The following is a 16,459-nucleotide window of genomic DNA, read 5'->3' on the forward strand; positions in this document are numbered from 1 at the left end:
AAACCTATTCTGTTTCTTCAACCTAATCTAAGGTATGGGATATGTGACAAATTATCTCCCTGAAGTCAAGGATAGACTAGATCTTTTTTCAGTCAAGGTAAAACTTTACTACACAAAAGTTACATAAATGTTAAATTATTGCCCTATTTTATTTATTTGAAATGATTTGGTGGTGGGAGCCACCTGAGTTGGATGGATTATTTCTCATTATTGAGCATTCTTCTGCCTTTTGATAAAAATTTCAACATGTGAAACTGGAATGTATTTACAAGTCTTTAACAAAACTGAATAGAATTTCATTTATTTTAAAAAATCCTGATCTCTGTTAGTAATCTTAGTCTTGTCACTGCAAAATGAAAAGCTGAAAATAACATGATACTGAACTGAATATACCTCAGTCTTCAGATTGTTAATTTTTTCATAATTATTGGAGTTAATTTCATATCAAGTCCCTAACTTTGAAGCCTTTTAAAAATAGATTATGCTTGTTTTCATTCTCCTAAAAATATTCCTTTTGGAATCATTCGATTTTGTCATGATGTAGACATTGTATATGTATAGACATTGCCTATGTGAATTGCCTATCTCTAAATGTACAGAATCCATTTAACACCAAAATACTTGTTATATTCATTATTTTAAAAGAATTTTAGCACTGTAGATCTCATCTGTATTTTTCCTTTTTTTTTTTTTTTTTTGCTTTAATAATTTGATGACAACCACACGAAAATTCCTAAAATAGTTCACAATAATGATAGTCATCAAGACTACTTTAACATTTGCACATTTTTTTCTACCAATAGATGAATGAACCAAATGCCTATGGAAATACACCTCTTCATGTGGCCTGCTATAATGGACAAGATGTTGTCGTGAATGAACTTATAGACTGTGGTGCTAATGTAAATCAAAAGAATGAAAAAGGATTTACTCCTTTGCACTTTGCTGCTGCATCAACACATGGAGCATTGTGTTTAGAACTTTTAGTTGGCAATGGGGCTGATGTCAATATGAAGGTATGAAATAAAATCAGAAAATTTGAGGTATTTTGTTTACTAAAACTATCTTTAGCAAGTACCATTTAGCAATAAAAATTATCTACTAATAAACTCAAGAACATGGATGAATTTTTAATATATGCTGCCTAAGGTTAGGAATATATATACTGTTTCCATCTATGTAAGGTTCTAGAACACAGGAAATTCCATTTCTGTGGGGTTCCAGAAGCTGTAGTTAAAATATCAGAGCAGTTGTTGCTTCTGAGTATAGGGATCAACTGGGAAAGGGGCATGAAGAAACTTTATGGAATAATGGTAATGTTTTCTATTTTGACAGGATTTTGTATTATATAGATAAGCATTTATCATAATTCATAAGGTGATAATTTAAGATTTGATACATTTTTGTTGTATGGAAATTTTTTCTCAGAAGGAAGAAAAACCCTAAATGTTGACTAGTGATACGCATATTGAGGTGTGTAGATGTGACACATAATGATGTCTGTGATTAACTTTAAAAATCATCAAAGAATTAAATGGATGGATTGATAATGTGATAAAAGACATAGTAAATGTTAGTGGCAAAATTCAGATGGTCCATATATGGAAATTTACATTACAATTCTTTGAGATTTTTCACAGTCTTGGGTGGCAGTATCTCTGTTTTACATACAAAGAATAGTTGGTTTTTTACTTTTTGGTCATGATCACATTCAATAACAAGCATTTGAATTTTATAAATTTGTCAAAATTTTAGAGCCAAAATACAATTTACTGTATTTTTTTTTATTACACATGACAGTACAATAATCTTGACAATTCATACATTTGAATCAAATGGGGTATAATTTCTTATTTTTTTGATTGTACAGGACCACCAAAAAAAAAAAAAAAAAGAAAGAAAGAAAGAAAGTCAACTCTTAATTTACTGTATTTAATTCTGTGAGAAAGCACATTCGACCAAGATTTTGAGCATCACTATTATATGGTACATAATTGTTTTAGATTTTTCTAAGGTACTCTCACTTGTTGCTTGCAAACTATATTTTGTATTAAGAAGAAAAGAAAACCACAGAACCATTTAAGATTATTAAAAATATTTAAGCTTAAAACATGATTTACAGAAACCCATTCGTGGTGGCGCTTACCTATAATCCCAGCAACTGAGGAGGCTGAGGCAGAAGGATTGCAAGTTTGAGTCGAACCTAGGCAGTTTATTGAAACCATATATCAAAAAAAGAAAAATGTGGTTTATGGGGAGTTTTACATAAGTGCAATTTTAGATCCTTTGATAGGTATGATGGAAAATGTCTTTCAGACTACTGGTAGGAAGGAAATCCATTTTTTTAACCTAACTTTATTGAGGCCTTTAATGATGGCACTGACCCACTCAGACAGCTGTAGCATCATCAAGCCCACCTGTAATTAGATCATTGCTTTACATTGTCTGTTCCCAGCAAATGGACAAAATTTATTCATATCACACCCAAGGAAGGAGAGGCATGAGGTATCAGTAAGAACTTCTATTATGCTTGGAGCTAAAGCGATCTTTTAAAAAAACAAACTAAGCTGGGCATGTTGGTACACAGCTGTGATCCCAGTGACTCTGAAGGCTGATGGATGAGGATTACAAGTTCAAGCCAGCCTTGACAACTTAGATAGACCCTGTCTCAAAAAATTGAAAAGTAGCTCAATGATAAAGAGCCCCTAGGTTCAGTCCCCAATTCCAAAACAACAAAGAATAAAAAAGGAATAAACATTTAAGGCTTTCAGTTTTTGAACAAACCAATAAGTGACTCCTTTTTAATAGTTTAACTAATTACTCTAAAATGTTTTGATAAGTTTGAACAGCTTATTATAATTTGAACAATTCTTAGGGGTTTTTTTGGATAATTGAGGCCCAGAAAAATAGCTAAGCTCTTTAGAAAAGGAGAATTGCTTTTTTGCCGCAATCTGGCTGGGCACAAAATAACCAAGCCACCACAAGGCACTTGTAGGTTCAAACAGGAACTCCTTTATTCCCTGAACTCCTACAAATGCCACCCACACACCCAGGAGGCCCTTCTAGGAATACCCTCTCTGGAAATCCCTCCTCCGGAACTTCACCAACCAACCATCTCGAACTCCAAAGTAGTGGGCACTGGAGGCGGACAGCAGGGGTCTATATACAACTGAATACGCAGCTTAACTTAACCATTATCATCTCAGTGGCTCACTGGCATCACCTCTCAACCACTCCCTTCTGGCAAAAATGCCATGCATCATCCTGACTAGGCTGTAGCCCTCAACACTCCCCCCTTCCCCCCAAAAGATCCAATAATATTTTTTTAAATAAAAATTAGGTTATATCAAAAATTTTTAAAAATCTACATCATCTTAACATTCCTTAGAAACAAAGATTACAACCAAATTTTTGGTCTCTGTGGGACCTGTTTATGATTAAAATGGCTATAGTTAAAATCATCTTTCAGGTTGAACATTAAGTATCATGGAAATAATGGAGGCTTACCAGTATCATTAGGTATTATTCTTGTACATGGAAGTGTGTTCATGCAAGAGAAAGATAAATTGGGGATCAAACCTAGGTGTGCTTTACCACTGAGCCACATCCTCAGCCTTTTTAAATTCCTTAATTTTGAGACAGGGTCATGCTAAATTGCCAGGGCTAGCCTTGAACTTGTGTTCCTCCTGCCTTAGTCTCCTGAGTTGCTGGGTTTGCAGGCTTTTCCACTATGCCCAGCTATTATACATTTTTCAATTACATGGTGCTGTCTTTAAATAACAAAGATTAGGCTTCCTGATTTATACACTGAATGAATATTTAGTATAATTTGATAATGAATCATTGGGTTCATATTACAGAATGCATAGTTAAGTTTAGTATCTGTAATTACATTAAGTGTATATCTTCTTTTGAAATTTAAAATTTGAGTGTCAGTGCCATAAGAGGCCAAGTTATGAAATACTCAGAACAATGGTCCTATTTGAAGTTACGTCCTTCATGAATTTGAAAATTCATACATGACAGGGAATTTTTTAGCAAAGGGGTTAAGATTTACCGTTTAAGTAAATCTGTATGCAACAGCCTATGATGTGAATTTAGAAACAGATTTTATAAAAGTTGCTTTAATCTCTCTGAAGGATGTGTGACATCCTACTAATGTGCAGTTGTCCAGTTATTTCATTGCCAAGTTCCAATGAAACACATTTACCATGATGATTTCCCTCTGACTCTGAAATTATACAGAAATTGTTGATAGCTCTACATTTTCAACCAGAAAAATAAGTATTCATTTCTGAAATCTGTATTTAACTGCATTTGTCAAATTAGTATTTATTAAATCATTGATTGACTAAAAGGCCTTGTTCTTAATACCCACATTTTTTTTTTTAAGCACTAGGGTTTGAACCCAGGACCTCACAAATGCTAGGCTGCTAGGCAAGCACTCTTCCACTGAGGCTACATCCTCAGTCCTTTTATTTTTTTTATTTTAAGACAAGTTCTCCTTTAGTTGCCCAGGCTAGCCTCAAACATGTGATCTTCCTGCCTCAGCCTCCCACTTTTCTGAGATTACAGATATGCACCTAGTTTAAAATTTTAAAGTTAAACTTTTAACTTAAAATATAAATTTTAAAATTAAATTTCCAAATATTCATGTTCTCTTTTTTCGCCTCTCCATTTATTCTGTCCCTCCTATGCTAGTCTCCATATTGTTGTTTTTTCCTTAAGTTGTAGATCACTAAAAATTGTAATCATTTAATTTATAAAAATTCAGTTTCTAAGGTTTTAAGTCAGTTATTCTACAGAGTGGAAGAGGTAAATGAGTGGACTTTAAAAGGCAACATAGGTCTGGTTTTTATAAATTTGCTTAACATGAGCCCTTCTGCATTGATTTGATTGCTTTACTTACAAGCTCTCCTTTCCCCACCCACTCTGCTCTTTAAGAATAAAAATGAGTCAGCTAAACGGAATACATCAAGTACTTCTTTTAATATTTAAACTTAAAAATTGTAAAATGTGTGGCCTTTTTGTTATTACTGAGTTTTGGTCATATTCAATATCAACTCTTAAAATGTTTGTGGGTTTTTCTATTTATTTGCTTTGAGGGGTTAAGTAAAACTCCATATTGCTTCTTCAATACAGAGAGAAATATGCCTTCCTAACATATTAAGGCAGACTTCTTATTTGGTAATCCAAAGCTCTTCTTCCTTTGTATATTTAGAATACTTTTTATGATCAATATGCAGAAAGTAAAAATATTACTCAAATGGTGCCTGTAGGCTTACAATAAAGGACTCTACCACTTACTAGATCAGAGACTTGGTTGAGTCCTTTAACCTCAGGGCCTAGTTTACTTTTTCTATAAAATAAGATCAATGGTATCTTTCTAATAGGATTGTGAGGATTAAATGACTGATTTTATATGTATATCTAAGTGTTTTTAAACTGGCCTGAAATATACTGATTACTATGTGTATAAATGTTAACTAGTGAGATCATCCCAATTTCATCATTTTATGAATCCTAGGTTTGTTTTAAAATATTTATTTTTTTCAGTTGTACACAATCCTTTTATTTTTATTTATTTATTTTTATGTGGTGCTGAGAATCGAACCCAGGGCCTTGCAAGCACCAGGCGAACACTCTACCGCAGAGCCACAATTCCAGCCCTGAATCCTAGTTTTTATTAGAAGTCTTCCTTTGTTTGGTGTTGTTTTTGTTTTTTGTCGGAACCAAAGCTGTAGAGCTAGTATCTGATGCCTATAATCTCAGTGGCTAGGGAGACTGAGACAATAAGATTGCAAGTTCAAGACCATCCTATGCAACTCAGCAAGGCCCTGTGCAACTTCTAAGATCCTGTCTCAAAATAAAAAGTAAGAGGATTAGGCATGTGGCTTAGTGGTAAAGTACCTCTAGGTTTAATCCCCAGTACTTCTCTCTCTCTCTTTCTCACATATATACACACACCCCAAATAAAAAGACTGTAGATAAAATTGGCAACATAGGAAACATTTTCAAATAATGAATTAGAATTATTTTATTAAAATGATTTTGTTTTTTGGTGGTTGTTGTGGGGTTTTTGTTTGTTTGTTTTGTTTTTTCCTGACTGAAAGAATAACAACTGGGGGGCTGCTATTATAGTTCAATGGTAGAGGTCAGTGGTGAGCTCAGCACCACATAAAAATAAATAAAGATATTGTGTCCATCTGTAGCTTAAAAATTAAAATTTAAAAAAAACTGACATGCTTTAAAACATCAAGTAAATTGGGGTACAGCAGATTATGTCTATAATCCCAGCAATGCAAACAGCTGAAGCAAGAGGATTGCAAATTCAAAGCCAGCCTTGGAAACTTAGTGACACCCTATCTCAAAAGAAAAAAATGTAAAAGGGATGTGGAGGAACTAGCTCAGTGGTAGAGGCCTCTGGGTTCAATGTCTATTACCTGAAAGTAAAAGAAAAAAGCTTGAAGTAAAAATGAAATTTTATATTAAAATAAGCATTTATAGTATGTATGGTATATGAAGTTTTCCAAAAAGTATTATATTTACTCTGAACAACTGATCTATGATGTATAGATGTTAGTTATTATCTTCATTTTCAGTTGAGGAAGTGAAGTCTCAAGTAGGAAACTTGTCCAAATTTTTGCTTATGGCAAATAGCAATGCAAGCATGTATCCTCTCTCCCTCATCCCTTTTCAAATTTCCTCTAGGATTGAAAATGTTTTTAAGATTACTTGGTTTTAAGATTACTTGGATCACTTGCTTGTGTGTGTGAAAATTTTATATAAAATTATGGACTTGGGCTGGGTTGTGGCTTGCCTAGCAGTTGTGAAGCACTGGGTTTGATTCTCAGCACCACATATAAATAAATAAAAATAAAAGTCCATCAACAACTAAAAAAAATTTTTTTTAATTATAAACTAAAACACCTAGGTTTATGTATATATGGTATGCTTTCCTAATAGTCCGCATGGCATGAGGCTTTCTTGAGGTCTCCATTATAACGGTGTTAGTATAAACCCAGGGCACTTGTCACATTTCAGTTTTAGTATGTACACAATCAATATGCTGGGTATTGCTCAGCAGTTAGAACTACAACCCAGTTTCTTTTCTTTGTGTGTTTTTATTAATCAAAAGATTTTGGTTTTTTATTTATTTTTTGGTACCAGGCATTGAACCTAGTGGTGCTTAACCACTAAGCCACATCCCCAGCCCTTCTTTATTTTTTATTTTGAGACAGGTCTTGCGAAGTTGCTTAGTGCCTTGATAAATTGCTAAGGCTGGCTTTAAACTAGTAATTGTCCTACGTCAGTCTCCCAAGCAGCTAGGATTACAGGCATATGCCACTGCACCCAGCCAACCTAAAAGTTTTAAGGGGAAAAAAGAAATTACCTAACCCTGAAGAAAAATTATCACCTACATCGGGATTATTTTTCTTGATATTGAGAATGCCTTTAGAATTTCTACGTATATAAATGTACAACCAGTTTAATGTATTGATTTCAGAAAATGATTAACAATGTTGATTACAAATAATTATAAACAAATTATTGTATATAGTTTTTAAAATTATTTATAGTATCCAAGTTTAATTCCAATATTCACTTTTCCTTGGTCAAGACCCTCCTTCAAGCTAGACATGGTGACACACATCTGTTTTCCTAGTGGCTTGGGAGGCTGACATAGGAGGATCATGAGTTTAATGCCAGCCTTGACAGTATAGCAAGACCTTGCCTCAAAATAAAAAACAAAAGGGCCTGTTAAGTGGTGGAGTATCTCTTGGTTCAATCCCTAGTGTGTCAAAAATGATAGGGCTTAGGATTTCATAGAATGAAAGCATTGGAACTGTATGAAATTTTGAGTCTTAAACTTAGGAAGCACATCTTGATTGTGTCATTCATGGTTATGTGCCTCTGTTTCCTCACTATGGAATATAAGATTAATATTAAGATCATATCTTATGTACCATACAGAGTTTTGTATAAACTGTGATTATGGAGTTTTTGTACATTTGTATAGTATGATATTCATGCTTAAAAAATTAGTTCATAATTTTGAACAGAACAGCTATTTTTTTCTCCATAGGCTTCAACTAAACTTAATGCTTGAGAAATAGTTGTAGAAGATGAAGATGGATGATATTCATAATAAAACTAAAAATTACATATTCTAATAGTATTTTTTAATATAATAATAGTAATTTTTAAAAATTGTTTTTTGTTCAATCATTTCAGAGTAAGGATGGGAAAACCCCTCTGCACATGACTGCCCTCCACGGTAGATTCTCCAGATCACAAACCATTATCCAGAGTGGTAAAAAGTATTTCTGTTTGTTTTTTATTTCTTTATTTTAGTAAAAACATCCACAAAATGAGTGGTATTAATTGTTGTAATCCATAAATTTTTAATATTTGACTTCAAATCTCTTAAAAAATCAAGTTATAGAGTATAAAATGCTATGCATGTGTATCTTTCAGAATTTTAATTTTCTATTTATAAATTTTCCATAGCAGTTAGTTTTGATTTTTTTTTTTTAATCAACTTTGCTTGGTAGAAAACTGCCTTTCCACTACAAAAGTATTATATATATTAACATATATGATTTTTTTTGCTTTTTGAATATTTTAAATTTTTAGAATTTTAGTTGATTTTTATGAACTTCTTTCATTTTGTGTTTGACTTTATTATTAGGCAAGCTAAACTTTTAAAAAAAATCTTTTAAGTATGTTTAAGTCATTATTTCACAAACCATGTTTGAAGGAGCTGTTTAATAGTCCTCAAAATAGAATAAGTACTATAGGTTTTGCTTGTGTTTTTGTTTGTTTTTCTGCTTTTTTATTTTTGGTACTGGGTATTGAACCCAGGGGCATTCTACCACAGAGCTATATCCTCAGCTCTTTTTTTAATTTTTTGACTCAGAGTCTGGCTAAATTGCTGAGACTGGCCTCAAAGTTGCAGTCCCCCTGCCTGAGCTTCTCAAATTGATAAGATTACAGGTGCACACACTCAGCTGATACTATAGTTTTTAGGTAAAAACTAGGAACAAATTCATAATCAAATAATTTTTTGAGCAGTATATTCAATCTTCTTAATGGTGTAGAATGTGCACATTGAAGCTCTGAAAAATTTTGCTCTAAAGAAGTGTGCTTGATTTTGTTCTAGCATAATGGTTTTTAAATTTTGCTAGACCCTTGAAGTCTTTTGTCAATTTTAAGTATATTAAAATTTTTTTTTTCTTTTAATAAGCAGTACTGTAGATTGAATCCAGGATCTTGCACATGCTAGACAAGTATACGACTACTAGGCTACACCTAGCCCTTTATTTTATTTTTATTTTATTTTATGATTTTTGAGAAAGATTTTTACTAAGTTGCCCAGGTTGACCTCAAACTTGTGATCTTCATGCGTTGGCCTCCCAAGTAGCTGGATAGCTGAGTTACAGGTGTGCACCACCATGCTTGGCTTTAAAGTATATTAAAATTTTATGCTCAATTTACAAAACTGCTTCAGCCATAAAACCTGTAACCCCAACTTCCTGACCTAGTAAGTATGGTATGAATAAAATTTAGTTAGAAGTGCTGTATCCATTCTGCTTAAGAGGTGTTTTACGTTACATTGCACGTAATAAGTTGGACTTGATCTTTATATAGTCCAGGGTCTGACATGTGCCTTTTTTTTTTTTTTTTTTTTTTTTTTTTTTTTTTACAGGAGCTGTAATTGACTGTGAAGACAAGAATGGAAACACCCCTTTGCACATAGCAGCACGTTATGGCCATGAGCTGCTGATCAACACTCTTATCACAAGTGGTGCTGACACTGCAAAGTAAGTAGTACTTACAGAGGTGTTGAGAGCTATCACAGGGAAATACAAAAGGAGGGTGAAGTATAGTTTTCTAAAATACTTCAGATGGAAATGTAGATTTTTGTCCTCAGTATTATACTTGAATTTTTCCTTATTCTTTTTATTGCCAGTATGGTATGTAAATATATAAATATAATTTCCTTGTCAAGTCAAGGTAGCATATTTTTTTATATATATTTTGCATTTCTTTTTCAAACATAACTAATTGCAATTTTGATCAGAGATTTAATTTTTGAGATCTTTATTTTTGTTGTTTTTTTGGGTTTTTTTTGGGTTTTTTTGTTTTTTTTTTTTAAGAGAGAGTGAGAGAGGAGAGAGAGAGAGAGAGAGAATTTTTAATATTTATTTTTTATTTCTCGGCGGACACAACATCTTTGTTGGTATGTGGTGCTGAGGATCGAACCCGGGCCGCACGCATGCCAGGCATGGCGCGCTACCGCTTGAGCCACATCCCCAGCCCCGAGATCTTTATTTTTGGTGTGGAAGTATTTAAGAGACTTGGGGGAAAAAAGTTAACAGGTGTGGTGGCACACATCTGTAATCCCAGGGACTTGGGAGTCTGACAAAATTGTACACACTTTTTGTTTTCATCCAAATACTATCTAGATGATTGTTTTCAGACTGTTATGCAGAGTTCATGGATTCCTTGGTTGCTACTACAGTGTGTCCCCTGCTTCCCACTTTTATTTATTTTACATAATAAGGTTTCCTGTGAAATTTACTTGAATGATGAGATTTTTTCTATGGACCTTGCAGAAATGAATATTGTACTTAAATTAGTGTTTATTATTTCTGTGTATACATTTATCTATTCCTTAAGAAATTTTATATCTTCTATACATTTATAAATGGCATGCTGTACATATCTACTGTACATCTTTTTTGCAACTTTTATAAAAAATTCACATTGACTTACTGTGTAGATATAAATTTGGAACTGATTGATGTCTTTACCAGTAGCTCTAGTTCTTTGATTTTGTAGGATTTAATTATTATATGAATGTTTCACACTTTATCCTTCTTACTTACAAACATAATTTGCTTCCTACTTTTTACTTTTAATAAGTGTGATGAACATTGTTGAACATCTTGCCTTGTGGGAATGGTCTTAAATGGTAGGGCAAAATGGGAGTTAGTTTTGCTCCCTAAGCTAATGTCCAGAGACATTTTTGGTTGAGAAGGAAGGAAGGTGTTACATCTAGTAAGTATAACCCAGGAATGCTGGTGAACATTCTGAACGTAAAGTATAGATAATACTCCAACAATGATAAAGTTCATAATGACAATAGTGCTGAGGTTGAAAAACCTACTCTAGGAAAAATATAACTGTGTAGTAAATTCTACCTACTTTCACACTCTGATCATATTATTCTCCAAAGTCTTGGGGGGGTTTGACTCATCTGGTATCTTTTACTTAAGTAGTCTGTATGTAATTTATTTAAATGATTATATTTTTCTTGTGTTGTAATGAATGTATTATTCTGTTAACTTTAGGCGTGGCATACATGGAATGTTCCCCCTTCACTTGGCAGCCTTAAGTGGTTTTTCAGATTGCTGCAGGAAACTTCTTTCTTCAGGTAAATGGAGCCTTCACAGACCAATTCTTTTGTTTTTCTGTGGGTTTTTTCCCTCACTTCCTAGTGTTAAGACACTGTCTTTATCTTTTTTTTTTTTTTTTTTTTTTGATTACGTATAAATAGATCCAAGTATATATTACTCATTAATACCTCTTAGATGTTTGATTGTTCAGTTTTTTTGTTTGTTTTTTTGGTGCATTATAATTATGCATAATAGAGGAATTCATTGTTCCATATTCATACATGCACATAACATAATTTGATCAGTCGAAGCTCCCAGTACCTTCCCTTTGCTGCTCCTCTTCTTTGCCCCATTTTCTTGCTCTACTGACCTTCTTTCTAGTAGTAGTAGTAGTACTTGTAACAGTACCAATATTAATATTCTTACTTCAATTAGTGTATTATGGTTTTATATAGATGTGTACATATACAGAATTCATTTTGGTATATTCATACATAAATATAGTATAATTTTAAAACTTGATTTTTCTCATCAGCTAGAGAAAATGTTTTATTCTTATAATTGTTTCCTCTTCTTTTTTAGCTGGAATGGGGTATGTGATATTTTTAGATATTTCTTTTGTTCATTAGATGGCAGTCTTCTTCGATTGTCCTTTAATAACTGGAAGCAAAAAATCTTCATTTGTATGTCTTATTGGTCTTGACTTCCATTTCAAGAAACAAGTATGTTCTGTGATATGATGAAATTATTTATGTAGTATATAATTAGTAGTTTAAATTCTAATAGTCTGTTTGAAACAAAACAGGATCAAGCTGGGTGCTATGTCTTACACATGTAATACCAGCTTCTCAGGAGGCTAAGGCAGGAGGATCACAATTTCAAGACCAGCTTGGGCAACTTTAGTGAGACCCTGTATCAAAAAGGAAAAAACAAAACCAAGATGATAGATTTCTAAGTTATTACTACCAATTTATGGTTCTTATTAAGTGCTTTCAATTATTAGATACTATTATGTATCTCTTAGCAGTAATAATGTACAGGTAACAAACACTTATTGCTCTTTGAAAAAGCCTTATGATTTCCCCTTTAAAGAATATAGTTCGGGGCTAGGGTTATGGCTCAGTGGTAGAGCATTTACCTAGCATGTGCGAGGCCCTGAGTTCGATCCTCAGCACCACATGAAAATAAATAAATGAAATAAAAGGTATTGTGTCCAACTACAACTAAAAAATAAGCATTAAAGAATATAGTTCAATATATTTTAGTATGTTGGATAACCATCATAACATACCATTTTTAAAAATCTTCAATCCCTTGTTAAAAATAAAAAAGGAACATTAGCAATTATTCTCCATTTTTGCCCTCCCCTATCCCTAAGTAACCACTAATCTACTTTCTATGTCTTTAAATTTGCCCATTTTGAATAGTTGATAGAAGGGAATCACTGTGTTCATAAGGGTCATCTTTGTGTCATTATCAGTATCTTTTTATTGCTGAATAATATTCCATGGTATCCTGTGGCCTTTTTAGAAGTCTGAGTTGTTTGTTTGAGATAAGATCTTGCTAAATGGCCAAGGCTGACCTCAAACTTCTGAAAAGTGGTCCTCCTGCCTCAGTCTCCTACATAGCTAGGAGACTAACAGTTCATGACACCATGCCTGGTATGGCCTTTTAAAAAGAACACTCCAATATTTGTTTTGAAACACCAATCTCATACTGGTAAATTTTTTTGTAATATTGTACATTATTAAAAATATTTTCATTCATTTGTTCATATTCAGAACTCATAGTTTTTATTTAGGATTGGAGGAAAAGTTATGATTCTTGATATTTCTTGATATAATACTTTAAAGTAACACATCTATAATATTATATAATCGATAAGACATATATTCTTACAGGATTTGAAATCGATACCCCAGATGATTTTGGCAGGACTTGTCTACATGCAGCTGCAGCTGGAGGGTATGTAAATACTATTTTTATTTCTTTAAAAAAAAATAGGAAGGGTGGCTGGGAGTATATATAATATAGCTCAGTAGTAGAGCACATGCTTCTTGGAATGTGTGAGGTCCTAGGTTTGATCCCCAGCACAATGAAAATCACAAAGAAAGCTGGTCATGGCAGTTTTTCTTGTTTTTGTTCCTCTTACTTATTTCTGGGTCACCAAAAAATAAGAAAACATAAAAGGAATGATTTGGGGGGGAGTCCTGAGTGCAGTGGTATATGCATGTAATCCCATCAACTCTGGAGACCAAGGCAGAAGGATTTCAAGTTAAAGGTCAGCCTAGGAAATTTAGCAAAATCCTATCTCAAAATAAAGAAAAGAGACTGAGGATTTAACAGTGGTAGAGTGCACCTAGATTCAGTCCCCAGTAAAACACACACACACATCATAAAGGAAGTCCAAAGTAGCAGAAATCGCTCGCGCGTCCCCCACCCCCAATCCTCTCTTATCTAAGTCATAGATTTTAACTGGGGAAAGGAGAGAAAGCCTACAAAAGGAAATATATATATATATTAAGTGAAAACAATTCCTGGATAAAAGAAGAAATGAATAAAGTGATTCCTCAAGTAAAAAATGTCTTCTAAAGTCAAATGAGAACAACAAACCATTTAGAATGTTCTCTATAATACTAATGCTCTTCAGATACTTTTTAAACCATATCTTAAGGGAAAAAATGTTGGTGGTGTTTATGTCTTGATACTACTGGGAAAAGAAAATTTTGAGATTGGAGATTTTGGACTGTTTTAAAATAGCTTATGAGGAAACAAGGCAATTGGTTCTGTTGAATGACAAACTTCAGCTAAAACCCTTTAGTCTCTGAAAGCATGTTGCTAATCTAATGCTTCTTTAGATATGTTATAAGCTACTTTTAATTTGTGATTGTTAGAAGGACATTTTGCAAGAACTTTATTTCCAATGATAATTCCTTAAAAATTTCCAGAGACTTCAGAGGACAAGTGTGCTCTAAATCAAGAATACCACAATCTATAAATGGATTGTGAGAATGTGACTGACTCCCTTGTTCTTTTTGGTCTCCAGAGAATGTTATGGTTAAAAGCTAATTTCCATGTAACTTGCCCTCAGAGAGAGGACCAGGACCAACAGACTTGTCTGATTATTTGGCAGTTACAGTTTTCAACTAAATTGATGTTCAAAATTATAAAAATTAAATTACAGGAATACCCATGAGTATTATGTTTTCTCCTGTTATTTTAATTGAGGCATCTAAGTAAGCATTAATAGTATAGGAGAAGAGACCTGGGGTTGTGGCTCAGGGGTACAGCGTTTGCCTACCATGTGTGAGGCCCTGAGTTTGATCCTTAGCACCACATAAAAGTAAATAAATAAAAGTATTTTGTCCATCTACAACTGAAAAAAAAAAATATTTGAAAAAAATAGTATAGGAGAAGATAATGGAGAACTGACTTGGGTATTTTTTTTAAGTTTTTTGGTTTTTTAATCTATTTAAATTTAGTATTGAAAACCACTTAAATTTAAACCATTTAATTACAAGCGTATGGTTTCCTAAAATTTCTTTAGGCCCTCTTTTACAAATGTGCTCTTCCTTCTAAACAATGATATGAGTCATTTGTTATTTCCTGTGAATGTACCACTATTTATATACATAATTTCTTAAATTTTAGATAAGATGAATTCTAATGTTTTATTCTTCACAGAATGTAAATCATGATATTTTTTTCATATTTACCCTCATTTAAAAATTTTTATTTCGGGCTAGGGATGTGGCTCAAGTGGTAGCGCGCTCGCCTAGCATGTGTGAGGCACTGGGTTCAATTCTCAGCACCACATAAAAATAAAATAAAGACATTGTGTCCACCTTAAAAATAAATAAATAAGAATAAAACTTCTTATTTAAACTTACCAATTTTACTGCAAAATTTCTGACAATTAAGTTTTTTCTTTTACCTAATAGGAATTTGGAGTGCCTAAACCTCCTGCTGAATACTGGTGCAGATTTCAACAAAAAGGACAAATTTGGGAGGTAGGTCATGTTATATAGTTTCTCTGTATAAACTGATTGATTTTATTTACTTAATGATTTGCTTTACCTTCTAATTGATTTCTAAAAATTAACAATTCAGAGATGGGCACAGTGGCACATGCCTGTTATCCCAATGACTCAGGAAGCTAAAGCAGGAGGATCATAAGTTCAAGGATGGCCTTAGCAACTTAACGAGGGCCTATCTCAGAATTGTTAAAACCAAAAAGAAGACAGAATTAAAGATTCCATATCTTTGGCTTTGTGATCATGATTTGTTGAGAGTCCTATCTGAAGTCAGTATCTTCTAAATATTAGTTCTCATTCAGTCTCCTTCCACTTGGTCCCCTCCCAAAGCCCTAGAATACTAGCCACAGCCTTACCCTTGTAAGTAAGTGCTTTTTGATACCACTTCTCCCATAATTATGGCGATAAAAATTTTGATATTCCTTGGTACCTATGGTCCTTCAAGAAATTCTTAGTACCTAGGATACAGTAACAATTCTTGGCAGAAGTCATTCCCTTGTTGAGAGATCCTACTTGCTATTTCTGGTTACAAAGTACTATTAAAGAGAGAGGAAATAGGTTTCAAATATGTGTGTGTGAGTTTTCTTTCTCTTCTATGTAAATCTCATATACCCATTCACATATCCCACTGAGAATGATCTTCAGAAAGTTAGCTATGAAATGACCAGATTTCTTTGTTGTCATTCAGCCAGTTTTCTCACTGTTCAGCCCCAGGCTTTACTGTAACTAGCATTTGTGGTAGTGATATTTGAAGCTACCATTGTATATTCCTGTCAAAGCACAGAATGTATTAAGACTCTACAGGAAAGAATTAATGGGTGGTATTTGTTTGAAAGATAGAAGTGGCATTATGAACAAAATTACATGTCAACAGTTGAGAACTGTGCCTATCAAAGTCTATGACAGGGAAGAGTGTCTGTTAGAAGGAAATGTGCAAATATCAGTGCATGTGATTTTACATTTCAGAAGAAAAGTAAAAATAATTATGTATGGTAGGAAATAAAAATGAATAGAAGAAAAGAA

General features: G+C 33.2%; 1 protein-coding gene across 19 annotated transcripts in view; it reads left to right on the forward strand.

Annotated features, from left to right (window-relative positions):
• Positions 1-16,459, forward strand: part of Ankrd28 (ankyrin repeat domain 28) — a 179,703-nt gene that overhangs the window by 110,230 nt on the left and 53,014 nt on the right. For all 19 annotated transcript variants that reach the window (XR_013434431.1, XM_078038326.1, XM_078038325.1 and 16 more), the window contains 6 exons: positions 804-1,016; positions 8,236-8,314; positions 9,710-9,824; positions 11,358-11,440; positions 13,304-13,367; positions 15,344-15,412. Coding sequence is in view for 18 of the 19 variants with exons in the window: in XM_078038326.1 (XP_077894452.1) it covers positions 804-1,016; positions 8,236-8,314; positions 9,710-9,824; positions 11,358-11,440; positions 13,304-13,367; positions 15,344-15,412 (623 nt within the window). In the remaining variant the exon portion in view is untranslated. The remainder of the gene's footprint in view (positions 1-803; positions 1,017-8,235; positions 8,315-9,709; positions 9,825-11,357; positions 11,441-13,303; positions 13,368-15,343; positions 15,413-16,459) is intronic.

Source organism: Ictidomys tridecemlineatus, chromosome 2, assembly GCF_052094955.1.
Source record: "Ictidomys tridecemlineatus isolate mIctTri1 chromosome 2, mIctTri1.hap1, whole genome shotgun sequence".
Classification (NCBI taxonomy): domain Eukaryota; kingdom Metazoa; phylum Chordata; class Mammalia; order Rodentia; family Sciuridae; genus Ictidomys; species Ictidomys tridecemlineatus.